This window comes from Lasiodiplodia theobromae, assembly GCF_012971845.1.
Source record: "Lasiodiplodia theobromae strain AM2As chromosome Unknown scaffold_25, whole genome shotgun sequence".
Taxonomy (NCBI): Eukaryota; Fungi; Ascomycota; class Dothideomycetes; order Botryosphaeriales; family Botryosphaeriaceae; genus Lasiodiplodia; species Lasiodiplodia theobromae.
Window position 1 is genome coordinate 247,711 of NW_023336458.1, and position 27,402 is coordinate 275,112.

The 27,402-nt window shown below is 52.7% G+C and overlaps 8 protein-coding genes across 8 annotated transcripts; 6 read left to right on the forward strand and 2 right to left on the reverse strand.

Annotated features, from left to right (window-relative positions):
• Nucleotides 1-934: 934 nt before the first annotated feature.
• Nucleotides 935-2,902, reverse strand: LTHEOB_8079 (SnoRNA binding protein; the record flags this gene model as incomplete). The annotated part of the gene is made up of 2 exons (XM_035517516.1): nt 935-1,084; nt 1,139-2,902. 2 exons carry the CDS (start codon nt 2,900-2,902, stop codon nt 935-937), a joined length of 1,914 nt encoding a protein of 637 aa, XP_035370626.1.
• A 746-nt stretch (nt 2,903-3,648) lies between these two features.
• LTHEOB_8080 (Alpha beta hydrolase) lies at nt 3,649-4,956 on the forward strand (the record flags this gene model as incomplete). The annotated part of the gene is made up of 3 exons (XM_035517518.1): nt 3,649-3,701; nt 3,783-3,830; nt 3,891-4,956. The coding sequence occupies 3 exons, from the start codon at nt 3,649-3,651 to the stop codon at nt 4,954-4,956; spliced, it is 1,167 nt and encodes a 388-aa protein (XP_035370627.1).
• A 1,913-nt stretch (nt 4,957-6,869) lies between these two features.
• Nucleotides 6,870-12,028, forward strand: LTHEOB_8081 (Myosin ii heavy chain; the record flags this gene model as incomplete). Its single annotated transcript, XM_035517519.1, has 15 exons — nt 6,870-7,278; nt 7,371-7,512; nt 8,267-8,364; nt 8,572-9,013; nt 9,098-9,167; nt 9,219-9,232; nt 9,283-9,745; nt 9,817-9,885; nt 9,938-10,659; nt 10,975-11,039; nt 11,142-11,162; nt 11,217-11,353; nt 11,399-11,564; nt 11,616-11,779; nt 11,849-12,028. 15 exons carry the CDS (start codon nt 6,870-6,872, stop codon nt 12,026-12,028), a joined length of 3,162 nt encoding a protein of 1,053 aa, XP_035370628.1.
• Nucleotides 12,029-12,584: 556 nt separating this feature from the next.
• LTHEOB_8082 (uncharacterized protein) lies at nt 12,585-13,510 on the reverse strand (the record flags this gene model as incomplete). The annotated part of the gene is made up of 3 exons (XM_035517520.1): nt 12,585-12,628; nt 12,909-13,025; nt 13,324-13,510. 3 exons carry the CDS (start codon nt 13,508-13,510, stop codon nt 12,585-12,587), a joined length of 348 nt encoding a protein of 115 aa, XP_035370629.1.
• Nucleotides 13,511-14,099: 589 nt separating this feature from the next.
• On the forward strand, nt 14,100-15,035 carry LTHEOB_8083 (uncharacterized protein; the record flags this gene model as incomplete). The annotated part of the gene is made up of 1 exon (XM_035517521.1): nt 14,100-15,035. The coding sequence occupies one exon, from the start codon at nt 14,100-14,102 to the stop codon at nt 15,033-15,035; it is 936 nt and encodes a 311-aa protein (XP_035370630.1).
• Nucleotides 15,036-18,288: 3,253 nt separating this feature from the next.
• On the forward strand, nt 18,289-18,603 carry LTHEOB_8084 (Zinc finger ring fyve phd-type protein; the record flags this gene model as incomplete). Its single annotated transcript, XM_035517522.1, has 1 exon — nt 18,289-18,603. The coding sequence occupies one exon, from the start codon at nt 18,289-18,291 to the stop codon at nt 18,601-18,603; it is 315 nt and encodes a 104-aa protein (XP_035370631.1).
• Nucleotides 18,604-19,767: 1,164 nt separating this feature from the next.
• On the forward strand, nt 19,768-20,843 carry LTHEOB_8085 (NAD(P)H-quinone oxidoreductase subunit S; the record flags this gene model as incomplete). Its single annotated transcript, XM_035517523.1, has 4 exons — nt 19,768-19,810; nt 19,862-19,964; nt 20,111-20,709; nt 20,806-20,843. 4 exons carry the CDS (start codon nt 19,768-19,770, stop codon nt 20,841-20,843), a joined length of 783 nt encoding a protein of 260 aa, XP_035370632.1.
• A 2,060-nt stretch (nt 20,844-22,903) lies between these two features.
• LTHEOB_8086 (uncharacterized protein) lies at nt 22,904-23,620 on the forward strand (the record flags this gene model as incomplete). The annotated part of the gene is made up of 1 exon (XM_035517524.1): nt 22,904-23,620. The coding sequence occupies one exon, from the start codon at nt 22,904-22,906 to the stop codon at nt 23,618-23,620; it is 717 nt and encodes a 238-aa protein (XP_035370633.1).
• Between the last annotated feature and the right edge of the window lie 3,782 nt (nt 23,621-27,402).

A 27,402-nucleotide genomic window follows, 5' to 3' on the forward strand; every position in this document is an offset into this window, starting at 1 on the left:
GTAACGCGTGTTGAGAAAAGAGTAAAACTAATAAAAGCGATTGATGGAAGTTGCGAATCTCTGCGCGTGGTGTTCACGTGAAGAGGGCGGATGAGAAAAGAAGGGCGAAAAAGCGAACGGACGTTCTTTCGCCATGCAGAAGGTAACTTGTCGAATCCGGCAAGGAAGAGAAATGGAGAAGAAGGTAAGAAGCCGGATTGATCGAAATAAGCGTTGCTGGGATGGGAGAAGAGAGAAGAAGACACGCAGAAAACGGCAGCTCGCTGAAGAAAGGCAAGGAAGGGGGAGAAAAACGGGAATATCAAAACAAAGCGTACAACGCACAGAAACAGACAACAACAACAACACCCCCGATATTCAAAAGGCAATAGACGCGCAAGATGATGGGAAAGTTGGAATCAAAAAAGAATTTGGATTTTCAAAACACCCTCCCTGATATCCGGATCCCGGTTAGGGATTTGCGTGAACGCCGCCTTTAAAACAGAAGGCTCTTAAGGACAAGAGAAAATAAGTGACAAAATGACACTCATGATGAGCTTTCTTTCACCACCCACCGAATCCTCCTTTTTTTCACCTCTGCGCACTGATTGATGTTGTAATGGCGTGTGTGTAGCAATGGAGAAAATGGCGGGGACGTCGAGGACAGGCGCTGGCGATGCGGGGAAACGTGGTGGTAGCGGGGGCGGCCATGCTTGCAAAATGCCTAATCCAAACAAAAACTCCTCTAATCGCGCCGGGGTTGGTAGCTTATTCGCTTGAACATTGGGTTGAACGATGCTGGCCGCATTACAGGCTATGCGACTGAAGAATGAGAAAGGTTCAAGATTTGTTCAAATGTGGGGTGGGTTTGGTCGTTTGTACAGGTCGTGTGTGGTCGTTTATTTCTTTTCTTTTTCTCGGAGGTCGGACAATCGGTGGTGTTACTGCTTGCCGATCACACGTATTCTGGCCAGTAGTTGTACGGCATCAGGTCCGGGCCGTTCCAGGATTCGCCGTACGGGTTTTGGCGCATGCCGGCGAAGAAGCCGTCGTGAGCGATTTCCATGATGTTGATCCAGGAAGACGGCTCGGGATGCTTCAGCCACTAGATTGCAACGTCAGTCCTCTGTTTCAGTTTGATTCGTGTGGCTTGACTAACCTGGTTGTGGATATGATAGGTCCAAGCGCCCTTGAAGAAGTTCTCCAGCGTACGGTTATTCGGCGGGAATTTGTCTTCCTCGAGCACGTATTCGGCAACCACGCCCTTCTCCCTCAGCTGCTTCTCCTCGGCACTAGTCGCGGAGAACGATTCATGCGAATCAGAATCAGGCTTCTGCTGAGCGGCAGACGAGGTCGGAACTTCGGTCTCCAGCCTGCTACCCTCTCCGCTCGAGGTGCGGCCCTCGACGACGCTCTGGGCCTCGATCCTGGTCCTGGGCTTCTGCTGAGACAGATCCACGTGCGCGAGCTGGGCGCCGTCATAACTCTGCCACTCATCCTTGATCGCGCCGGCTTTGCCCTTGAAGGCTTGGCTGTAGTCCGTGAAGCACGGCACCGTGCACCTTCCCTCGCGGTCCCAGTTGAACTCGGTCCAGATCGGGTCGAAAGCGGCCGTCTCGAGCATGAGGAATTCCTGGTCGCGACCGTCCTTCCACGCCATGCGGCCGATGACGCGGGGGTGGAAGTTGACACCCATACGCACACCGCCACGGAGCAGGTAGGAGGACAGGGACGAGTTCGCGGTGAGCGACATGATGGCCGTGTTGTAGTCGCCGGGGTGCGGGTGCGCGGCCCAGCGCTCGGCAAAGGAGTGGTTCTGCGGAATGAGCATGGGGCGCATATCCCTGAGCATGAGCACATCCATGTCGAAGTAGGCGCCGCCGTAGATGTGCAGGATGACGAAGCGCACGGCGTCCGAGACGGCGACGGGCAGGAACGTCATCTGCTTCGGCGTCAGAACCAGCCACTGCTGGCCAGTCTTATCCTCCATCACGCCCTCCGCAACGGTGACCTCGCCCTTCGCGTTCGGCTTGCTGCGCGAGAAACCGTTTCCGTCCGTGTGGTCGACGTTGCTCGGGAGAGGGATGCGAGAGGGGAATTTCCAGCCCATGACCTTGATGTCGCCACGCTCCACAAGAGGAAGGAAGCGAGCGAAGAGAGGGTCGCGCTTGAGCATGTCGTCGACGGCATTCGGGTTCCTGTCAGCGTCCAACCAGATGTAGAGGCGCGAGCAGGCCAAGTTCTGGGTGTACAGATAACTCTTGATGAAGACCTCCACTCTCCAAGTCGCAGGTCCAGTCCAGTAGGTGTGGTAAGGCACAATCGGGCCCGGGCAGGTTCCAATGGAGCTCTTGGAAGGCTGGGTGGCGTTAGAAATGGGCGTGTAACTAGCCATGGTATTTCCGTAGCCATCGGAGTCGTTGTACTCGGCCTCCTGGGGGTTCTTCTGGCTGGCGCGCTGCCCATCCGGAGGAAGCTGGTAGTAGCGGCTCTCCTCGTTGGCGAAGAACTGCAAGCAGTCAAAAACATTCCGCATCTTCTCAATGCCCAAGTATGTTCCCCTGCACTCCTCCACCAGCATCTTCAGGTCTGCCTCGGTGTCGACATGGGGTCTCGGTCCGAGGAAGTCGTCCTTGGGAGCGACGGCGCTGTCGGGGCGATTGAAGACGTTTGCGTGCGGGTTGATGGTGATGCTGGAGGGCGAGCCGGCGAACTTGACCTTGACGCCAGACTTGGTCGGCTTGATGAAGTCAACCGGACCCGACTTTCCTAGGAAGGCTGGGATGCCAAGCTTGCCCGTGGGTCGCGAGGAAGGGTTCTTAGCGAGGTTGATTATACTGAGGATACAAGTGTACAGCAACGCGGCGAGGAGGAGGTTCCGCAGAAGGGTGCAGAAGCCCCGTAACCGACTACCCTCAGCCATGTTCCTGACGTGTGGAATGTCGTGGGGCGCCAGGACGTCCGGGCGACGGCGGTATAAAGCTGACGTCTCCGCGACCGACGAGGGTGTGCGGCGCAGGTGGGCTTCTGACGCGGGGAAGGTATCGATTACGCAGTGAGGCTGTGCTCAGTCGTGGGCTCGGTCGTGAAGCGTCGCGAATCGCAGACAAGACAACGGCGATCGCAGCCTGGGGGGCAATTAGGAAGCAGCGAACAGAGCGAGGAAAGCTGCGCGGGGCTCGGGCTTGGTGTAAAAATTGGCGGGCGAGGGGAGCGGTCAAAGGAGTGACAGTCGCGGGTCGCGGGCTTCGCGCAGGGCTGGCTGGGGCAGTGAAAAGGCGGAGCGGACTTGGCTGACACGGGCCTCTCGAATTAATTTTAAGCGGCGGACTGGACCATAAGCGCAGCGCAGACCGGGGGACGACAGACACAGCCGGGCGAGGAAGCGTGACAGGAAATGGATAGGAGAGCGAGCCGGCGGGTTGACCTCTTGTTGGTGGCTAACTTGAACGGGGGCGTCGCCTCCTCCGCAGGGTTCCCTTCTCGTCGCGCTGCGGCGGCCAGAACCTAGCGGGCGCACAGGTTGCGGCCTGCCCGGCCCCAACGGTAGCGCGGACAATAATTTACCTCGATTGACGAGCGAAACCCCTTTGGGTGCCTGGATACAAACGGAGCGCCGCCCAAAGCCCTCAGCGCCGCGCGATAAGCCCGCCCTCAATCTAAGGATTCATGCTCCGCTCCTCCCGCCTGGTGCTGTCCGCGCGCCGCTGCCTCGCCGTCCCGTGCGTATCGCGATGCGGACACGGCGAAACGAGTACGGCGGTGCGTGAGGCTCGCCGGCGTCATAGCTACTCCACAGCCAGGCACACCGTGCAGGTGGAATGCCGATCGAACGGCCATGTGCCACTGCGGTAAGCCGTTGTGCTGGGGCACAGCCGCGCCTGCGCCTGTTGCTGACACGCATCGAACAGCATCCTGCAACGCCAACAGCAGCCCTCGCCCATCCTTTTGTACCTCCCCCCAGGCCCCCTCCTCTCAGGCCACTCGCCGCTCGACCAAGAGGACATTCTCCACCAGCTCCAGCAGGCGTCGGGCGCCACGGTAATTTCCATCGACTATAGGCTGGGCCCCGAGCATCGCTACCCCACTCCCGTCCACGATGTGCTCACCGCTTACGACTGGGTGTTGGAGCACCTGGCCTCGCAACCCCAGCACTGCAGCCCCAACCGCCCGCACCTCGCCCGCATCGGCGTCTGCGGCGAGCTCATCGGTGGCAGTCTGGCGACCATGCTGGCCTTGACCGAGTGCCAGTTGGCTTCGCATCGCATCGTCGCTGCCGCCGTGAACAACCCTGTCGTCGACTGGATCTTCCCCTCGGATTTGCAGGAGCTGCAGCACGACGATGCCGAGTCAGAAAATGTCTCAGCCTGGCTGGAAGACCTGGCACTTTCCATGGGCGGCGGGAGCGTTCCCCGTGAGAATAAGCTCAAGAAGAACCCTGCAACCCAGCCCTCTTCCTGGGACAGTTATGCTCACAACCCCGCGCTCCCCAGCTCGGCAATCGCGCATGCGCGCAGCGAGCTCTTCCCCAACCCCGACGCCTACTTTGATCGCTTCGCGTCGCCCATCCACTTCTTTCGGACTCCAGGCATCAACTACGTAGTGCCCGTCAAGACTGAGGATGATCTGGCATCCGAAGTCCCCACCGAATTCAACATTATGGACAGCGTTGAGCCTGTGCTTGAGGAGCGACGCAGATCACATCGCATTTATCCGCCAACGGGCTTGGCGCTAAGACTACCGCTGCTCAGCGTCAGCGTTGGGGAAGAGTCGGTGCTGTTAGATCAGGCTGAAGAATTCGTGCGGTTGATGAAGAGGAGTATGAGCAGGGACTTCGACAGCGAAGATGAGGCGAATAGAAGAGTTGGCCTGAGATTAAGACCGGGCGCGGGACTATGGAGCGGTCCGTTCCGTGGTCCAAATTGGGAGAAAGAGATTGGGGCTATCGGTGCTTGGTTTGGCAGAGTCCTGGGCTAGCATGGATGGGCTGGTTCTGGCTACAATCGGATACCTTCGCAATATTTCAATCCCGTAACCGTCCAGCGACCCGGTGCACATGCACAGCGCGGTAGCAGAAGAGTTGACTACTTCAAAGCAGATTCCACGTGCACGCGATCGGATAACTGAACACATCTCGAATGTGGCAAGATGATGGTCGTCATCACTTGAAGAACCTTCGACGGAAGGCAGAAGGTTAGGTTGTGTGCTTCTCCCTTATTTCATATGGACGTAAGCTTTGAGCAAATTCAATAAGATGTGCAGATGAATCATGCCACACTTACTTTCCACAGACGATCGATGAGCGGCATTCACGTCTTTGCGGAGAATTTCGAATACCAAAGCTGATCAGCCGTTGCGATCATCATTTGTTGTCGACACACAGTCAGTTCGTTGCACAAATGCACCCTACGGTCACCTGTTCAGCCGGTTGATGCCTTAGGCGGCTTGCCGTGTTGAGTTCCGTGTTAGATGCTGTTGGAAAGTATGTGAGTATATAGGTCAGTCCCGCAACTATCCTTCCATCGCCGGCGTCTACACGTTGGCATAGCCCATGTGTTAGACGCCGGCGATACTCGTGCTACTTGCCAAGTGCCCGAGTTCAAGCCCCAATCCACGCAGGGGAATCGAATCGCAAAAAATCCCGAGGGTCCAACGGACAGGACCCGTAGACGGATTTCTGCACGCTCCGGGGACACCTGGAGGAGCGTGTAGTTTTGCTCCCCAGTCTACCGCTTTTTTATTTTTATTTTTCGATTTCCTTCTTTCTTTCATCTATAAATCGTCTGTCTACGTTCTTCACTTTCCGAGTTTCGAATCTCTTTTGTTCATGCTGGGTGTGGGTGATGATGATGGTAGCGAATTTCCGTGCCGTGGTTGCTCACTATCGCGTGCTTGAGTCATCCCCCCTTGACTTGCCCGCAAGCCGTACACATGACGAAATTGCTGTTTAATTTTTTCTGTGCGTTGACAGTCGCGGTGAATTGAGCGGAGAGTGGGTAAGACGTCTGGTGAGACCCTAGGTAGATGGGCAGCCGTATGGGTTGCAATTCCCGTCGTCGCCAACCCCTTGCCTCCTCTTTTGGCTACTGATACATGTCTGGTATGCGGTTGCTTACTGATGGACGTGAAAGGTATCACCGTCATTGCACGTGAAATATGAGAGGCATTGAGAGCCAGGGTCATGCGAGGGGGAGGGGTGGTGATAACTTCGCTGATCCGGTACGCCTACAGGGTGCGTCAGAGGAGGGTGTGAAAGATGTTCAAACCATCCCGATTCTGCTACAACTCATGATTTCCACCCCAAAGTGAGAGAATATGAAGCCGCTTTAGTGTTAATGCGTGAAGAAATGCGGTGGTCGTTGGTTGAAGGTGAGACAATGCTCCACTCACATGCTCTACTCAGACAGTCTAGTGTGCACAATTGATGGTCACATATATTTTCAGCTAAGCTTGCCGCTTCGAATATACCGCCGCCGTCGCCGCCGTTCCCGCGCGCGAAGCACCCATGACACGGCGACGAAGCTCTTCCACGGCGATGGTGAGGAGGTTGCGTCCATCGCAAAAATCACGCTCATATCTCTCTACCTCTAATTTTTCTGGCTTCGTAAATCCTCCCCACTTGTTCTTTGACCAGTGACGTCTCTCTACTTGGAGGTGGGCGGTGGGGCTGACGCAGCAGCCCGCGACTTCCTATCACGTTCGGGTTGGGCAGGCACCAACCTTCCATCCGAGTCACAACAACTTCAATCCCCTCTTTTCACCTCAATCACCACGCTTACCCTTCACTCAGTCGCGAGCAAACCTCTCACCCGCCTTCTGAAGCTTGCACATCCATTTGACCTCATTCAACGTCATTCCTTGACGTCGCTCCGGCCATCGGCTCGCCCGCCATGCCTTCACCTGAGGCTGGTGAGGGAAACGACGCCGAAGGCTTCAAGGTAGTGTCATCCAATGAGTTTGATGATGCCATCTTCGATCTTGATTTCACGTTCGCTGCGGAAATGGCCAGGAAGTTCAGCCAAGACACCTCACCCTCCACTCACAGCCAGCAACACCCCCAGCGCCCTGTGAGTGGCGAGGTCCATGAAAGCTCCCGGATCATGACCGTACCGCTCAAATCCGATGATGCCCCAAGTGCCATAATCAAAAGGCCTCGTTCATCTGGCGAGCCGCCTTCCCAAGGATTTAAGTTCGTCAAGGCCACAGGGCGACAGCTGGATATGACGAGGAAGAGGAGCTCAAAGACTCAGGCTAGCGAGATTCCTGAGCCTCGCACTACAAAGAAGCAAGGGCACACCGGTAAGCTACCTCCCGTGCTTGAAGTCGACCACGACTCCCGTTTGCACTATCCCTGGTTTGACAGCGAAATGATTTTGACATGCATGAAACAGGATCACCACTTCTCAGTGATACAGGCAAGAACGAGAACGGACAAGAGCCTTTGGTCCGCAAAGAAGGAGGCAGAGAACAGCCCAATGCCTCTGAGCTCCAGGAGCCCATCAACAGTTTTTCGGGCATTCAAAAGGTCCAATTGTACGTCAATACTCTTTGATTTGGTTTCACAAGCCTTTTTTTCACGCTCTGCTTTCTTCGTACGGCGGTCATCTTACATTCGTAACAGGGAGGAATTGCCTCTGCAGCCAGATCACACGGTCAAATTGCCATTTAATGCCGCACAAACCGACCTTTACAACACACACCCCAACCAAACGGAATCGCAGCAGGACCCCCATGTCTCCTCAAAGCCAATCTCATATTCGGCACCTTTTGGTGGAATCTCGACAGAGGAGCAGGGCACAAAGCGTGCCAGGCCACCTACCGCAGACAATTCTGCGAAGCCTGATCAGGACAAGCCCTTGTCTGCCTGTGGCACTCTGGATCCCGCGCCTCCAATCTCGAGAATCGGAAACAAGAAGGCAAAGAGGACATTTCGCGAAGAGCACCACTTGGCAGGCTCTCTGCGAGCCTCACCATTGGCAGAGGGTGATAATATCCCGGGCCCCCCAACTACCAGCGGAAGCGGCATCTCGCAGGTGCATCCTCAATCACCGCATAATCGAGTGGATCGACACACCCGACAAGATGACAATACGATGGTGGACGGAAATGCTCGCCAGGAAGGCAACGAGGGAGAAGAGCAAAACACGGATGCATACCTCCAGGTTGAACATCAAGCCAATCCTGAGCAAAGAGATAAAGTCGGAGAGCATCTTCAGAGATCACCTGATGTCAAGCAACAGACTTCTCACAAAGCGCCATCAGCTGGCCGTGCTTTCCGAGGCCCCAGACTCCCAGAATCGGAACCCAAGAGCCAGGAACAGCTGCACAATCTCAACAGCCGGGCGGCGCCTACCAAAGTTACCAAGACTGGGGTGGGAGCAAAACGTGCACAAGGTTCAACCAAAATAGCAAAAAACAACGGTCGTGCAGGCGAGCCTGCCAATCCTCCGAGAATGGGATCTGAAATCCACTCGAGTCATGTCCTTGGCATTTGGCAGAAGTTGTTTGAGCAAGAACAGAAACAATTGACTGCCAGAGAAGTAGCGAGGCGTGAGAATTGCGAAGCAGAGCTCGCCAGGCTGCGTCTTGCAGAACAAGAGCACGATTCGGCCCTCAAGGCTGCGAAGAAGGCCAGACTGACCGCGTCAACGAAGCTTCAACAACTCCAGAATGCCAATCAAGAGTTGGGTGCAAGAATTCAAGAGCTTGAAGCATCTTTGACGAGTGCATCCCAAGAAGTCAAGGAGCTTCAGCATGATAAGAAGACTGCGGCCAAAGCGTATGCAAAGACAGAGAAGAGGATAGCGTTGCTCGAAGCCGAGAAGGCGGTTTCGAAAGATGCGGATCAACAGCAAGCATCGCAGAAGGTTGCAGAACTCGAACTCGAACTTTCAGAGACCCAGAAAGATTTCAAGAACGCAAAGCAGGTGATAAAGATGCTCGAGAAGGACTTGAGTCAGAAAGTTGGTGATCTTGCAGAGCAGAAAGACCGCATGGCCGAGTTCGTAAAGGACAAGCAGGACACGCTATCCAAGTACAGCATCATCGAAGAAATCATCAACAACTTAGGCAGCTCATTGAGCGAGACTCTTGCAGGGATAACTCAGTCAACTGGCAGAATTCTTGAGGGGCAAGCAACGAAAGATTCAGTTGATGGCATACTGGAAAACGTGAGGACTATTCACTCCGTACTTTCAGGCCAGAACAACGAAGTCGGAGCCCTACGTGGTGTTGTTCAGTATTTGAATGACTCGTAAGTCTGTCGTATCTCTGTATCAATGTTTCGTGCTGACAGGATTCTAGGGTTCAAAGTAAGCTTGATGGTCTCAAAGAGTCTGAGGAGCTGTCCCGTAGGAACAATGGTGTCTTTGAACAACGCCTCTTTGATCGGTTCCATGAAGAATTCAAGACGTATGCACCGTCACAAGAAGACTTGGTTGAGGCCCGGAAGGAGAATGCGGCTCTTGAAGAACGCTGTGCTCTTCTCCAAGAGAGCGTCACTGAAATGCGGAAGAGGCTGGATGAAGCAGCAAGCACTAAGGAGGCTACGCAAAGAAACCACACCGAAGTGCTGACTGAGCTGTCCCGGCTGAGGGACAGCCTCACATCAGTTGACTCCACTCGGCTACAGCAACTCGAAGCCAGCAAGGCGGTGGTTGACCAAGAGCTGCGCAACGCTCTGATCAGAATTGATGCAGAGGAGCGGAAGTTCCGTTCTCTTTCTGAGACTCAGCTGGCTCTCCGCCAAGAAGTTGTGGGACTGAAGGTTAGTACCCTCTTTTACTTTGAGTCACCACTTGCAAAATTGTGGCGCTTCAGCCGCTAATCAATGCCCAGGAACAATTGATCAACGCCAAAGAGACCATTTCCAAGGCGCATTCAAACAACAGCCAAGATAGCACGGATGTGAGTAGCATTCTTTGGATTTCCTTAGTAAATCTCACTAATTTTCATTTAGATTTCTCAACTGATTGAGGCTGAGCGGGAGAATGCCCGCCTGTATTACTCGAAGCATTCCAGAGATGTCGTGCAACAGAACCAGGCGAAACACGCGAATGAACTGCACACCGAGCAAGAGAAAACTCGTCAAGCCAACGAAAGTCTGAGATCTCAATCCGCCCAGATCGCATCACTGAAAGAGCAGATTCGGCAGAAGGACTTGGAGCTTCAGAGCCTGGGGGAATCCAGTCCCGTAGGCAGTGCTACGGTCGACGACCTTCAGCGTCAACTGGATGCTGCGAGGACAGAGAATACGGAAATTCGGATTTCTATGCAAATCCAGAGCGATAGGGAGCTGAATGAGATCCAAGTGCGGCTAAACGATCTGCAAGTTCAGAAGCGGGAGAGTGATCTCAGATGCAAGCAAGCAGAGGAAAACAACGCCACTGTACAAGGGCACCTACAAGCGTCTAACAATAAGTTCGCTGAGCTGCAGCAGCAGCTTGAGGCGGCCCGAAACCTTGTCAAAGAGTATGACCAAGAGGCTGAAAAACAGAAAAGTGATGCGGAGGAGTGGTTGCACCTGCGAGAGGAGCAATGGGCTGCTGAAGCCGAGGGCATACGGAGTCAACTTGAAGCTGCAAATTCTCAAATGCAAGAAAACGAGGCCAGTACCCAGCTCAGGTTCGAAGAGTATGAAGAGCAGCTTCGCAACTATCGGCGTCTGCGGGAGAACACCAAGTCTGAACGACAAATCGATATGGACGAGCACTTGGCCCTTCAGACTGGGAATGTAGTCAGGCCACCAACCGCCACTTCTGCGAACACCTTGAGATCCCCCGCTCCAGAGGTCATGATACCAGCAGCAAACTCTGGATCCGTCCGAAAACCGCGAAGGAAACTGCGTCGTTCCAACAAATCTACCGACCAAACTATTGACGAGACACAACCGGAAAAATCTCTTCTACTCCGCAATCCTCCAAGCTTTCAAGGCGATTCTCAACCAGGCCCTGAACGCTCCCACATCCGCGCTACTCAACCCTCATCAGATGGAAGCTCCTTCGGTGAAGACTTCTGGGTCTCCCAAGAGCTGGGAAAGCAAGAGAGGCTGACGGAACAGGGTGTGATGAGTCTTCCGCCTCACAGACAGGAAGTGGCGGAGAATCTTGAGACTATCCAAGATCTTCTACGCACGCCAAAAAGGTTCTCACAATTTGACAAAGAACATGATTCTCATGAAGAGCGTAGCTCTAGCAGCGGTTTGAGTAGCGTTCCATCCACTGATCTGGAAATACCAGAGAGTCTGTTCCCACCTCAGCTGGATCAAGACGATGTTGCGACCTCGTCTCCGACGTCACGACTCCGCGATAGGGACTCTACAGCAAGGCAGACCAATCCATCGATAGAGAACCCCTTCTTTGAAGAAGAGCGCCCGGTATCTCGAGCAAACACGGGCAAGCGAATGGAATCATCCTACCAGTTGCGCCAGGGATCTCACCAACCTGACTCCGCAGTTGTGGATGAGAGCCTACCACGAACGCCTTTCAACTCTCGTGGCACTGCGAGGGCTCAGTCAAGCCAGCGGGACAGCCCGTTATTCATGGACCCGCCCAATGCCAGAAACCAGGTCACGTACAGTCACCATCGTACAACCCAGCCGACGCACGTCTCACAGAGCATCTATAGCACCCCTTCAGGTGCTAGTAAGCGTCGGGCCTCCGGACAGGACGAGACATATTCCAGCAAGCGGGTCAAGGGTGGCCCTACCAACTACAGGTCGAGTCCGATCATGACCAGAGCAGTCTCTCGAGGAGCTGTCTCACATTCGCAAGTGCCAGAGAGCCAATCCCAGGATCTTCATGTTCGTTTTCCCGAGGAATCCGGCGAGGCTGCGGTAGATGTGGAGTCTCAGCCTCAAGAAACCCCGCAGAAGCCCTTGCAGCCTCAGTCTCAACAACAGTCTGCGCGTGCTCCGTCTGTTTCTCGCATGAGAACTTCCGAGGCGTCTTCTTCCAATGCCGTCCGCAACTCTCCCCCGAAGGGTGGACGAAGGCGTAAGACAGAGGAGATTGGCGGTCGCTTTGATCAAGAGATCAAGAGCTCGCGATGAGCGGACTTCCAACGAGCTACTCCACGCTTCCAGATGACTTCAATTCGTTTCGTCAACTTGCGCCAGCAATACTCTACATTCAGCATTAGTTTCTGGGTACATTTTTGAGTCTTGCTCTTTAAGCTTTTGCTGGCCTATGGAGAGATTTCGCATGATGAGTAATGTGGCTAAGGGCAAGGCAGTATTTGTGTAAGTCTGTGAGAGGGGTAATGTGGCTAGACAGTCTTTACTCTTTGTCCTTTTAGCCCAGCGTATGTAGGTTTTCTACATAGTTTCAGCATCTTTTCGCGGAGAAGTGTATCGTACAAATATTTGCTGAATCAAATAGGCTCGTTTGCTCTTAAGCTGTTCCCACCAACGCCGTGATATCATGTTTCTTCGCCAGCTGTCCTCTTCAATTCGCTTGAAAGTCTATAGCGATGGTGAAGTTTCCCGGCACCCCAACTTCCCAATGGATTTCTCCATTATCTAGCGCGGATGTCTCGTTCGGATTGGGTTGGGAATCACCCCCAGTTCAGCGCGCAAGGAAGCTCCGTGGTTCTGCAGTTCCGACCGCTCATTTTCCGCGCTTCTGCTCGAGGAAGAGGACTTGCTTCCGCACTACAACACAGCTGGTGTCAGCGTTCCGTCTGGCCTTTTTTTCTCTTTTTCTTGATTGAAGAATCCTCCGCCCCTCCTCTGTCTTTCTCCACATGCACACCGATCCTGACGTCCCTCTCTCCCTTCAATCGCAGCCCAGATTCAACAGTTCCCTCCTGCACACTCCCACGCGCGCACGCTCTCCCCTAACCAATCCTTCTTTCCCTCCCCCAAATCCTTCTTCCTGCTGTCCTTCCTGCTGTCCTCCAACAAGGGAAAAGTTTGGAGACAAAAAACGTACCGACTGGGTCGTACTTGAGCATGCTCAGCGGGCGGTGCTGGCGCGGGCGCACGAACGTCTTGTAGTAGCCCGTCATGGCCATGGAGATGAGGCGGACGGCGATGGTGCGGGATTTCTCTGTTTCGGAGGGAGGACAATGGTCAGCGACGTGTTCGTCTTTCTTTCCTTTTCCTACTCCGCTCTTTCGTCGCCGTGTTCTAGCCTTTGCTTTTCGGGATCGTTGGGGAGGTATTGGGGTGTGTATGAGGGTTTCGCGAGCGCAGCGGCGTCGCGCGAGCTGTAGTGCGTGGGCAGGACGGAGGATGGTGCGTGGGTGGATTCTGCGTGTTCTTGGGGCCATTGCGGGACGGATGGTTGGCGGCGCGGCGCGACGCGGCGACAACGGAGGACGAGAGCGGGGCGCGGTTTGACGTACGTTTCTTCGCCATGATGATGGGCTTTGGGCGGCGGGGCTTGACGCTGCGGGTTGGGGCGGAGGTTTGCGGCGAACTGCTGCTGCGATACTCGAGAGGATTGACGGGCACCCCGGGGAAATGCCGATGGGGTGGTCCGTGCCCGGCGTGTCGGCGGTTCGCGGGGCAGTTGCGCCGACTACCTGTCATGCTCGAGGTGATGGTGAAGGATGTTGGAGAGAGCTGTCATCGGCGGATTGAAATGATATGGAGTCGGTCGGATTGTGGGAGTGTGTGGTGCAGCCTGCCTGGCAATTGGTCGCTGTCAGGGTTGGTAACCTTGTATAACACCTTGGGCGGTTGGAGCAGCGATGGAAGAGGCCACTGCTGGGGAGGTAGGGATGGATAAGTTGCTGCTCAGATCTGATGAAAATCGAAGATTTGTTATGCATTTGTGTGCTTTTCTTTGGTCCTCATGGTGTGGCTTAACAATGCTCATACTTTTCGCTCATCCTTCCTCGCCTGATGTCTCCATTGTTCGCCAGCTATCTTCCGCTCATTAGTGTTCAGTGAATGAAGAGCCATTTCAACCGCTTAACACTTGCTCTTTGGTTGCTTACTAGTGTCATCCCAGGTTGTTCGCTCACCGGGTGGTCCGCTCTGTCACAAAACAATGCTCCTGTCAACTAACCCTTCGTGCCTACTTCAGCCGACTGCCTCTAGTACACTTAATCTCCGACACACCTTCTGACCAAGCTTCGTTCAGCCTACCGACGGAAACCAACACCATACCTCTCAAATGATACAGTTGCAGGTGCGTCAAACCTTGGGTTTCATGGAGCTTCCCGCGGAAGTCCGCCTGATCGTGTACCAATACCTCCGATCGGAAAGGCCCTTCGAGCTCTGGCCCGGACTCTACGAAGCTGACGCTACGTGGAGTCACTATTCCAGCTTTAGGATCGTTCTGCCTGTACTCCGCTTGAGCAAGAAGATCCACAGCGAAGCCGCACCGGTATTCTACGGCGAGAACGAGTTTCGTTTCAGCGGCACTAGCGCGTACCTTGTGTGCAAGTCATTCTTCATGACGATCGGTGATAGCAACGTGCGCTTCTTGCGCAAACTGACGCTCCCCATTCTTGCTATTTTGGGAGCGGAATGCGCATCATGGGGAGTGGATGATGAAAGGGACATCTCCCGCAGGATCGAACGTTGTGGCATGATTCGCCCATACCAAAACATATGCTTCAGCGACTCGCTTGACGCCGTCGACAGCATCATCAAGACGTTGCATCGACTTGCAAAAGACGACGTCGGTATCGCCCTCAAAGAGCTGCAGCTCATCGTCCCTTGTACGTTGTACTATTTCAGAGACCAAGAGCATGAGAACGAGAGGTTGTGTCGCGACGTCAATTGTCTGAAGGGCTCCAACAAGGATCTACGTATCTCTCTAGTCCTTTACCACCATGGATTCTTCAGGAAGATGAAGCAAGTTTACGGACACGCGGATGATTTCGCTTACGATGGTACGCCCATCCAGGACCAATGCCGGTCCGGTAGGGCCGACCGTGCCTGGCTCTTGAACGTCGCGACCGACATGGACTGGTCCCTTCGCGAATGCTACGGCCTCGACGACGAACATGGTGGATATCAGGTCGTGGACGCTGGCTCCATCGTGGACGACACGGTCACGGGCTGGACTGTTTCGGAGCCGGGCCCGGACTCTGGTGCGGATTGAGGGGCTAAGGCTGTCAGGCCGGGTGTGTGTATGTGTTTGCGGGTTTCAACTTTCAGGCAGTGGATTTCGAGGGATGGTTCAGGCACGATTCACATAGCTTGAAGTAGAGAATGGACAAAATCATACTGGATTTGCCTATTGATGAAATTATCGCGCTTGTATAGATCGAAATAGCCTCACTGCATGGATCACAAGACAAATCCTAGGTATCGTCCGGCAGTTCAGGCCCGAGTACGTTCTTGAGCGCACCGAAGCTGTGAAAAGGTTTAGGGTTCCATAGAGCTTTGGTTATTGTTTTCTTCGGAGCAGGGCATGTGCTCGGAGCCTGTGTGCGCTGGGCTCCCGAGGGGCACCAGCGCTTCGGCCAAATCTACCAGGGCTAACTTCTCAGGAAGACCTTGCTAACGCATAATCATGACATAGTGGTCCATCCAATCTGTGCTAAGCTTGTTCGGCAAAAGCGTCAGTGAGTCTGTATGCCTTGAAAATATTTTAAGCCGCAGAGAAACTCCTCGCCACTTCATGTATGCATAAGCCGCAGCTGCTGTCGTGGTTCACCTCATGTCTGCTTACTAGCTCCCAATGACACTCCATGATGGCCTCATTCGCTTGAACACAATTTGAAGTCCCTAATCACGAATCTGAGTTACGTTCATAGCTCAAGTAGATTTATATGAACAATGCATTAATCCAGACGGATCAGCTCTTCAGTGATTCGTTCTGATTACCTTTTGTGCTCATTGTTGTTCATTTATCCAACTGCTCTTACAGTCACTCAGAGCCCGAAGATGCAATGTGATGTCAAGCAAAAGGCGGCGGTATAAAGAGACTTACTGCATCAAGTTCAGATCAGCGGCTAACACCAGTCTCACAAAGTTTCAAAAACCTCTTCTTCAGCGATTATCAGAACCAGCGAATGCTTATTCCTTGTTACTATTGGCGGAAAGAATACTCAATTGATTAAAGAATTGATTACGCAGATGCTTTTGCCTCAATTTGCCGTGGAGACTGGCCCGCTTCCGTTATTAACCCATTTGAATTCGGAGGTACAGAGAGAGAAAAAAGGGGTGCATGGATCCATATCAAGGGAAAACTTGGCCGCAATAACGCATGTACGGCGAAGTCAGCCAAGGCGATCGGATCACCAAAGCCCTTGCTTTCTACAATGTTTGCTGGTACTTGGGACGGCTCCAACTTCGGAAGAGGCTGTGGCTACTTCTACTCCCAGTCTCTTTCGCTCTGGACGGCTCACTCGATTACATCACTGACACGCTCGTTTTCAATCCTACATACATGATGCGACCATATGGACCTCAGTCACTCAGACTCCGCACATTTAGGATGATCAATTTGTGGCGAGCTTGGGAGACTGGTTTCTCCCTCGCGTAAGACCGGATGACAAAAGAATGTCCAGAACGCTCACTACACTGCATGATTGCAGTCAAGTTTACGGGTTTGGAAGCAGATTTGCAAATTGCATCGTGTCAAAACCAAACGCCTTCACATTGAATACGGCTAAGACAACATTACAAGCACAATAATGGACATCTGATGGTTGACATCATCTCATGACATTCAGGATTGCGAAAATCAAAATCTCCTCACTCCGATCGCACTATTCTGGTGGTTTGTACATGACGTATTATATTGTGCTTAGCCGTGGGGTAAATTGCTGCTTGATAACCATTGCCTGCTTATAGGAGCACCAACTAAGTGAGAGTAGATTTGGAGGTACTGCAGAATAATGGACTACTGATATTTCGCAAATACTGTATATTTGGGCGATTCTGCGTGGAAGCAAACAAGAGTGACATAAGGTGCAGAGGCACCAGAAGTTGCGGCCTGGTGAGCAATCACACAACAAACAATCGCAGAAAATTCCTGGCAAGAGCCACTCCCGGATTTTAGGTTTTGGGCGGAGCACCGGAACTCCCGTTCTCTTGGGGTAGTTTCCCTAGCAGTGAATTTTGGCCTTCAATGTAACTATGGTGTGTCACGGCGTCTTGTGTGACAGTCAAATATGTTTGAAATCGGGCGGCCGTATCCGTAAGAGAATCAAGTAGTATCTAATGGCCATTATCTAGACCATACTCCAGGAGTGAATGAAAAGTGGCATGCAAGATACTAGAAAAAAGTCCAATTCGGATTTCTCCGGTCAAACTCGCAGGTGTTTGTGACAACGATCCCTTAGGCGTGACCTTGAAAAGGGAAACCATCCTCTGTTTGTACGTGCGCTTGAGAATCAATCCGCTTGTTGACCTACTCACAACATATTACAGCGTTTGGCTATATCCCCACCGACTATAAAGAGATCTCTGCTACCCAGAAAGATAGCCTCCAGCACAAGGGCTCGCCTTGATGGCGTTGCAGTACCAGCCCTTGCATCCAGCATCCATATTGCAAAGCGCACAAAGTATTCAATTACAGATGCGTCTCTTTTTATGATATTTACAGACGTCTTTTATTTTAGCTAACTTCTCGACCAAAATGTCTGCGAATATCCTGTACCGTGCACGATTCCTCCTTTCAAAATTGGCGCTTCGACAAACACTTCCCCATTAGCGCAAGGTATGAAGGATTCTGCCCGCATTCTGCAATACCAAAAGACTAATCCTCCATCTAGACCTTCTACAAACTGTTGCATCTACTAGACTGCAACGCTGCTATGTATGATTCAAGTCCACCCTCCATGTGCTCAGGTTAAGCAAGCACCTGGCCGGAGGCTGCTCAAGGAATCAGTTCTCAAGTCTGTAAGAGACTTTTTCTTGGGAGCCGGCCGACACATGAAGCAGCTTTGATCTTCTATGAAGATATCCAGTTTCGGAAAAGCACTATCGAATCATTCAATGTGTGCTGCGTTTGCGTTGCTGCCACTGATGCTGTGCAGCTTGCACATATCTTACGACCTTCTCGCTGAGCATCCACAAACGATCAGCAGCTGCTCAACCCCATGGTACAGTCAGCCGTCATAGTCTATATTGGTAAGAATTCCCCTCTACAGGTCAAGCTCTCATTCAGGATAGTCTCTCACGATGATGTTACCAGCAATGTTGCAAGTGCCCAAGAAAACAATACGGCGCATCTGTTCAATCCTCTTCACAACGTTCCATCATCTGCTAGGCGAGCACAAGTCAGCGCAGATATATGTATATACATCCTTCTCTACCTCTTCGCCATTGCAACTTCCCCATTCAAGCCGGAACGGCTGAAGGGTGAGGACTCCTCATCACTGCCCAACACCAATGCAGAAACGATGGCTCCGCCTGAAGCCGATAATTTGGGCTGCCCGGTGGGCCGGGGGCAGGCGGGGAGGATGCGGGAGGCCCTGTCTCAAGGAAGTGCTGCGCAGTCAACTCCTTACGGCGACATCCGCCACGTCGCAAAAGCTTTCCACCCCGATCCAATGGACCGGCAGGAGGGATTCGAGGAGGAGCAAACCGAGCTTGACGATCCAGGCTTCCCCGGCATTCTGTTGCGTGACAGCCTGGACTACGCTTGGTACCGCCGAAGTATTTCCCAAGGAAGAGCGTCCCTCCGCAGATCGACGAAGAGTTCGCCGCCGCCCTGAATCGCCTGGGCGTCGACGTTTCCCCAGCTGGGCTGAGGAAATTCTCAAATGCTCAGAGAAATGTGGTTGACAGGCTGCTCGATCTCGTGAGAGCCGTCATCAGGACAAGCGCTTTGAATCGTCTTCGCCATCATGGCTGCACACGAGAAGCTGCCCGACAATGAACCCTTTCTTGAGATGGAGAAAACCATCTATTCTTGTTCAGCTCTTGGACACTATATAACGCAAGAACAGCCTGGGTCAGGTACGATCAAGCAAGGCTGAAGAGCTGAGATCACTCTCGTCTGGCCGCTGCCGACCCAACTCGGCGCCATGACGCTCCGTCCGTTGGAAACTCCTCCAGATCTCGCAATGGCAGACACCACAGGAGCTTCGAAGCCGTCTCAGCCACTCGTCGGTGTCTGCCGTGACGCACTTCGATCGCCACCGACTGGAGAACCTCCTCGGGCTCGTATATACCTCTCTGCTGCCGGCTGGAAACTCGCACAATACCCAGGCTCATCGCTGAATGCACACACCTGGCTGACCAAGCTGGTCAACGAGGGAAGACTGTCAACTCTCGATCGCATCTTTATACGCGCCACCTGGAGTTGCCAGGTAGCCACGCAAGATGTAGTCAGCGCGCAAAGAGTAAAAGTCGAAACCTTCTGGCATCGACTTGAGGGTGACCAAGCGCAGTTCCTGGAAGAGCTGAAAGCTCTAGTCGCCATAGACTCAAGCAATTTCACGAACGAGAAGTCCGAAGTACATTTACAATCATCCGACACGGATTCTAAAGGTTCTCCATTGAGCAATTGCAATTATCTGACATAGACTCTTCCGAAGGGTCGCTTCGTGTCGCCTTGTGGATGCAGTCCATGAATATCAATATCACTCACATCAACATATTCACGGACTCCAGGGCTATTCTGAAGCGGGTTGATTGGCATTCTGCTGACGACCGCCTGGTCACTCATACCGATCCGCTTGTCAGATACACCCAACATATCCACGACTATACAAGGGCACTGATGGCCCTGGGAATAAAAGTAACGCTACGATGGGTTAAGGCCCATAAGGAGAAGGAGGATCTTAAGTGGGCAGTGATGGGGAATATTATGGCGGACCAGTTGGCCAAATAGGCCAGACCGGGAAAGGTGATTTACCTCCGAAGGCTACTGGATTATGCCTTATGACTTTTCCGCTGGTATCATACGGACAGGGAAGAGTATGATCTCCGTTCCTCTCAGTGTTTCTATTACTAATGACTCCATCGTAGGCTACTGGTGTGGTTGCGCCATTCACGACGAGCTCTTCCATTATGCTCAGTCGTACGCAACTGAGATTATCTCTGGAGACCAGCTTCAAAGCATGATTCAACGGTATTCCAACTGACCAGCTTTAGCGAGATGAACGAATCTGCGTGCACAGAATGTCACCAGCATGATACCACTCTATATATATTTTTCAGGTACTAACCAAAACCCCCTTTTCCATCCGCCTGAGCCATAGCTAACCTCCCGTGTAGAATTACGCTCGACTTCGTCCTCATCCAGCTTAGCTGCGCCAGACAGGCTGCGAGTTGCCCAACACGAAGCAGCAAGAGTATACCAAGCAAGAAGCGATCTGCCCAAGACTTCGAGTCGCCCAGCACGAAGCAGGCCAAGAGTGAACCAGCTTCGCCGACAACTCTCCAGATCACCACCTTATCCTTGACGGAGGCAACACACTCGCACAGCGAAGAGCCCCTACAGGATGAAGTTGCCGAGAGCACCGATGGAGCCAATCAGCAAATCATTCCTACAGCTTCTTCTGGGCATCGTTGCCATGTCTGCTCGAAGACGTACGCAATTGTCAACACGGCCCTCCGCGTCCTGACCATCAACATCGCACTCTTTGCCATTCACTTCTTGGCTAAAGAAACGCACGGCGTCAGGAAGGACTACCCCAGCATTGGCGAGGATCCTGATTACGCATACCTGGAAGAGGCTGATGCAGTCCGACTGGCTGGGAGTATCGGGAAGTGCAACGTCCAGTTCGGCCTAGCGATCAAGCTCGAGTACCAAGACACTTGGACATGGGTTGGTCCCTCAAAGAAGTCCACCGCCTCGACGACGATCACGGACGGTATAGGGTCCTGGATGCTGGTACTTGGCAAGAACCACTATCCCGAAATACGACACCCTTCAGCATCGGAAGTTGTCGTTCGGTGTTCCAATATAGCTCTTCAAAGAACCCAATCAGAAGAGTTTTCAGGATGAAATACCTAGCGCTCCCATTCGCCGGGCCTTTTGCGCACCCCAAAGTCAACCTCGGCCCTGCTCTGGCTCGTCGAGACTGCTCCCCGCGCCAGACTACTACCATTGCAAGAGGAAACTCCAGAAGAAAGAATCTCGGAAGGTCGTCTCGCTGCCAGCTTATCGCGGAAGGTCCCGTTCCAACATCAGCCTGAAGAGCAGCGAGTCTAATGCGTCGATTGTGAGTGCAACGGAGGGTCTCCTCCACAAGCACTTCCCAGACGCTATCATCCGTGCAGCTATCAAACCAGCAAACGCACTGTCCCATCTGCGTGGACCCATTCCATAGACCAAGCTCCGAGGATTACTCGCCCAGCGTCGCGCCTGCCTCCATTCGTGCCTTCTGTCGCAAGTGCATCACGATCTTGCCATCCTTTGCGGGGGGAGCTGATCTCACTATGTATATAAAAATGTTACAAAACCTCGTTGCGGGCATCCAGCGGGTCCTGGGGAGATTGAAGCGGCTTGTTATGGATGACGCAGTTCAGCCAGGAACCGCGAGCCCGACAGCCGTGTTGTTGGGCTTTCTGGGGAGCTGCTTCGCAAAATAACTGAGGGTGTGTTGGGGTTTCTTCGAGACAGCGGTTGACCATTCGAAAGGCCAATCGAGGGCGTTCATTCCAAGCATCGACGCTATCCTCCCAATCTTCCGAGCTGATGACGGATCGAGTCGCATCCACATCCCCACCAAGCTCAAACTCCACAACAAGAACAAGGGAGACATGGAGAAGGCAAGGGTGGCGAAGATCTCAGTGAAGGTAACGAGCATTTGAGATATTGGACAACTTCACAATGTTGCTTGCTTCTTGTCACAGCAACACCCACCCACCTTTGGTTCCTAACTATCAAACCGGAGCGGAGGCAACAGAATATGTACCCACAGTCTCAACAGAATGAAAGAAAGCTACTATTCTCTGCTCTCTTGTTTACAGTCAGAATCAGGAGGGAGGCGACGAAGATGCATCAGGCACACACCCACGAAGAATGCCTCCAAAGAGAAGAGAAGCCTCAGCGACAGTCATGGCGGATGTGCGATCGCCAGATATGTAGGATAGTCCGGGCAAAGGAGACAAAGAGCTGAGAACTTGGGTGGAGGCAAAGGGGTCATACGGATTATGGAATATGTAGTAGAATTAGATGATCTATATCGCATTAACAGTCATTTGAAAAAACAAAAACTTACTGATGTTCTATAACATGTGCTGAGATGTCGTGGAGAGGTGAGAGGGACCCCAGGTGAGAAGGCTAAGATGTGTACTGGAACGACCAAGACGGCGGGCAGCTTGGTCAGAATGTCCAGAATTAGGGGTGTGCCATCGCTTTTTGGAGCTAGAGAGGAGGATGGAAGGTATCGAGCGATGGTTAGCGTGCCGTGATCTCATCTCATGCCACCTATGACACATAGTAAGCCCCTAATCGTGATATAAATGGTTCAAACCAGCCTTCCCATTGTTCCCGCTAGCTCAGTTGGTAGAGCGACTCTTGGCGGCTCGAGAAAATCCGGGATATTGGGATCCGTCTGGTTCGAGTGCGGCTGGGTGAAGGACCCAGGTTCAACTCCTGGGCGGGGGCATCCTTTTTTTCTTTCGCCTTTTCCTGTATGCTTATTTTCTTTTCTGGCTTACGCTCACTGTGCGCAGCGCCATCCATGAAGACGTCCGTCGCTCTATCCACGCAACCTGCCTACCCTCCTCGACTCGGTCGGCAGCGACACAGCAGGACTGGTCCCGTCGCGCCGCCCGGCGCTCGGGAAGTAGCTTCATGCTGGCGTTCGCAAAGTCTCGGAACATGCGCTTGCCTTATTCGCTCCTTCCGAAATGGGAAGGCTCACCTCTAACGCGACAGGCAGCCGCTCACCTTCACAGACTATCTTGCTGGGCTTCTGCTCTTGCCTGGCTACCGCTGCTCCTCGCCCGCTCGGCGGCAGACGTCGTTCTCCTTTCCCACCCTTGTTTCTAAGCGCTTCGGTCTCTCCTCGCGCCCGCCGACATGTCCGAGTTCGTCAAGGGTCTTGACCGCTGATCATGATGAAGAAGGCATCTGGGGATCAGCCTCTGCTTCTGGACCAGGCGGTTGAAGCAGCCATCGAGTGGGCTGACGAGAAGGTCGAGGACCTGTACATGATGCAACCCGTGGCGACCGCTGCCAGCTCCGAGCGAGGAGGATCATGTGCAGAGGAGGCGCTATCTCGCCTTATGCCTTCGATGGTGGAAGCGTTCAGCAGGATCCAATTGTCGTCTCAAGTACCGCCAACATCGCACCAAAGGCAAGGCGGTGGGGGTGGTTACCACCAAGCTGCCCAACCTCCCCAATACCCGCCGGCCCAACCACCACCGCAGCCGTACAGTCAACCTCCTCCACCTCCGTCGGGATCGCAGTACGTACCACCTCCGACGCAGACCTCCGGACACCGCATACTCGCTGGCGTCGCTCGGGGCTCGCCGCCCAAGGTCGTCAAAATCTTTCAGAAAACCGCGACTCTCGACGACTGCGCTTTTCCGCCGCAGAATCCGAAAAATAACAATCAAGTTTACAACGGAAGATGGGACTGGGAAAAGACACTGGACACTGGCGAGCGTATGCTCAAGTACCAGGTCAACAGGCGCGCTGAGGATGCCGGCCAGAAGAATCTGGCCCGGGGGACTTCCCGTGGGGATGTGTCTTGGGCGGTGGTCCCTTCGCCGTGCGAGGGAGACACTGCCTCGGTCCTGGAGATGCTCCGCTCCCAGTTCAGTTCATAATGAACTACATGAAGGATCCGGCAAGCAATGAGCGCACTGGTGGCCCCAAGGATCCCGATGACAAGGAGAAGTCCGGCGCCCCCACAAGGATGTCTCCTGGACGGTGATCTCTCTGCCGGGTCCTGTGTACCCTTCTAAAGGCCTAGAGATGCACCGCACTTAGCTCACGAGCAACTTCATGACCGACCCTGCCAGTCAGAAGCGAACGCCACATACCCAATACTACGCTTTAAGCTCTAGACTACCGAAGTCGCCGTACGATGAGAAAGCAAATGATTGTATTCCTCCGGTTTCCTGGCCTTCTGGGACACTGCTGAATAAAATCACACTCCCCATGGGCTCGTGTAAATCTCCCTGAATAAGAAGCCTCCCACTTCGCCATGGCGTTGTAGCCTTCAACTATGAGCTCCTGGAACTCTGGGGACGGATCTAGCCATATTGTCGATTTCTGAAGGCCCTTGATTGCGTTGTAGAACTTGATATGGCGATAATCTTTCGGCTTGTTGTTCTCGGTCTTAAAGTGCTTGTATGGGTCTTGAGGTCGTTGGTTCCGATCATGATCATTGTGAATGCGGATTCCACGCGGAATCAGCACAAGCTGCTCAAAGTCCAAAGAATCCATAGTCACAACTGTCGACTTTCTGCTGCTAAGATCCACGCTTCGACAATCTCGGATTGAAGGGCTTCTTCAGGAAATGCAAGCACTTTGGTCGGAAGTAAGCTAAGTCTGATCGCCCTTCCCGAATTTCTTTCGGTGTCCACCAACTGTAAAGTTCGCCATTCACTCACCCAGGCCTGGTGAGCAAGCCAGATTCACCAAACTTACGAGTGTGGCGCTCATTATTGCCTTTAGTAGGGATGCTATTCTTCGGCCTTTTGCATCACCGGTTCCTCGCTCGCGCCAATACATCACCAAACATCCAAAGCGGTATCGTGGGCGCAAGCTACTGCTCGAAAGGTAGATGACACTCTCCATTTGTTCGAAACTTGAAACTCAGCAGAACAACAGATGTGCCAGCTTACCTGACTGTCATGACTCGCTGGAGGAAGACAGATATATACCTTCAGCACCACTAACAGCTATGGAGGCTAAGAGCAAGGCTTGCTGCCCGGGATCGCAAGTGTAGGCTTAGGCCCTGGCAGTCGTCTCTTTTTGGGGCCAAGGACGCGGTATGCAGTCTTTCATACTGCTTTTTCGCAACATGAAAATTCACCGGACTACTACGTCCTTCAGCAAGAGTGGTATAACCACTGAATTCATTACGTACGTCGTTGGCGATGCTAACATAGAGCAGAAAATGCTTCATGAAATCGCCACTATTGAACGGGCCAGTCGTGCCGCTCGTACGCGCCGTAGGCGCCAATCGGAATTCGTTAGCCCCTTTAAGCGGGCAGGCAACATGAATTTACGGATGGATATTATCATGCTTGGCCGGTGCCGTAGTTACGGCAACGAGAATATGGGAAGGACAACCGCCCGTCCCGAGCAACAATATGAGCCTGTCGTACGCAGGCCTTGTAGCGAAGCGCCAGGAGACATCGAGCTGGTGCCCCTTCCCGCTCCTCCTTCTATTCCAGCGTTCTTGTAATTCCTGAATTACAGAGCTTAAGCGAAAGATGTTTAAAGAAATAGCTGCGATTGAATTCACCGCTTGCGCAGTTTACACTTACCTCTTCCGTTGAGTGGAGTTTGTCAGCCCCTTCCAGCGCGTTGTTAATAAAGACCCTCGGATGGACACCATCCAGCTTTGAAAACGGAATCCGTCTTGTATTTTCTGTCACACATCCTGGTCACTAAGAAGGGAGCAGAGCGCTTCGTCTACGCGTTTACGAATCGGACTTCCGAGGTAGACCCCGCCAACACCGTGGAAAGTCACCGCGCCCGCACCTGAGGCTAAAGAGAGCCGCACCAATATGCGGAGCAGCAGGACGTGCTCGCCCTCGACTCAACCCAACCGGATATCATCTCCATCCCCTCCGACTTCCTCTCCTCACAACGACGAAGAAGGTAATTCTCCCCAAGCCGTAGTGATTATTATGAAGTACTTACAAGGCCATGACTCAGATAACTCTCCCACAGTCACTTGTGTCTATAGGTCCAAGCCGGCCGCAACGTAGCTTGATCAGATTATAACTTCCTAAAATGACCATTTCAGATGATGCAACTAACCGGCCTGTTGCAAGGCCCGCACTTGCTCATCACGCCACGATGCCACGTAGGTCCTGTAATTGGTATGTCGTCCGGCGTATTCAGTTAATATACCGTGTGCTCGTGACAATTGTCCTTATGAATGATCGGACTGTGCCTGAGGAAAGTATCTGGAGCCCCCTTAGACAGCGTCTATGTGAGGAGCGAGTTCGCTAAATTCGGATTTCACAAAATAGGTGACTCACTCTCCAAAGCTTATGGGAAAAAGAGCCCGCCAGCAACGAGTTCTCGATTTCCTGTTAATAACGTCGTGCAATTCCATAAAAGAAATCCTGCCTGTCAAGGGCCTCGAGGATTGAGCCGAGCAAGGTGTAGATAGACACTTGAAGACGATCCTGCCGCGGACGGGGAACTCTGAGAGTTCAGATAACGGATTTCCCTCGTATAGCTACCTCTAAATTCTGATGAAGAGTCTTCTTAGGATTGGGCGTTGCACCTGGTACATGACCATTGCGTACTATTCACAAACGAGTGGTCAAAGCGAAAGAACAAATCACGCCGTGGAGATCGCGATCCGACATTGAGTTCCCACTTATCAAAACTCTTAATGAACGATCTACACTACCGCCCTGCTTCTTTTGAACTCTGACGGCATTCCAGTGAATGGCTTCCTTAGCTTGGTGGACGAAATATTGTCGGTGAACGGCTTATGGAGGGAGAAGAAGAAGAAAGCCTCAAGAAGGCCTTGAGGAATGAAAATCCATGTAAAGCAATCTTTTGGATTGTTATTCGATGTCTACGATTGCTACTCTCCTTTGTACTTATTCCATTGCGTGTGGTTGTGTTCTTCTCCGGTCTATCCTTGCCCTTTTGATTTTTACGAGTTTCTAGATGCAGGTTAGATCACTTCAATGGAAGCTTGGCGCAAAAAAATGGCTCGCGAAAAGATAAGCGGATAAAGTGGGTAATGTGTCCTCAGTCTCGCACGAGTCAGATAAGTGAGGGCGGCGCAAATATAGTGCGGGGCTTATCTAGGATACGAAGAAAATATTCATGTAGTACTGCCACTACTATAGTTGGCGCCATAAAAGTTGAGCCACGATGACTCAATCTCTCAAACACCTAAGCTCGTGTTAAGTGTAGTTGAAGCAACCGTTCGGACGTAGATGTGGAATCCATAATTATACGGAAAATTCCAGACCTTAGCTTCGACTACTACGTACGTGAAGTGCTGTTCCTCGAGAAGATTATTGCAAAGGATCACCTCTGGTGAAACCGCCCGGCTGTTGCAGACTGAACAAGATCTTAAGCTCCTGGCTGAGCTATCGGATCGTAAACCTCGTTTTGTGGGAATTGGTATTTCTGATACATTTCTCCGACTCTGCCAGCATCCTGGAGCTCGGCAGCGGGTATACTCTGTCGTTTTTAGCTCGCCGTTGCGTTTGTGCGCAAAGATTGTCGCCAGTGTTTGTGTCAAGGCGGGGGAGTTTAATGCATGACGCCACGTCTAACGTTGGAAACGTATTCTCGGCGACGCAGAGGGTAAGGCATGCTATGAAAGAAGCAGAATAAAGCAGAGAGGCTCTCTAATCTATGCATTGTTGGGTACGAACTTGCCGTGCAGCAGTGTCTT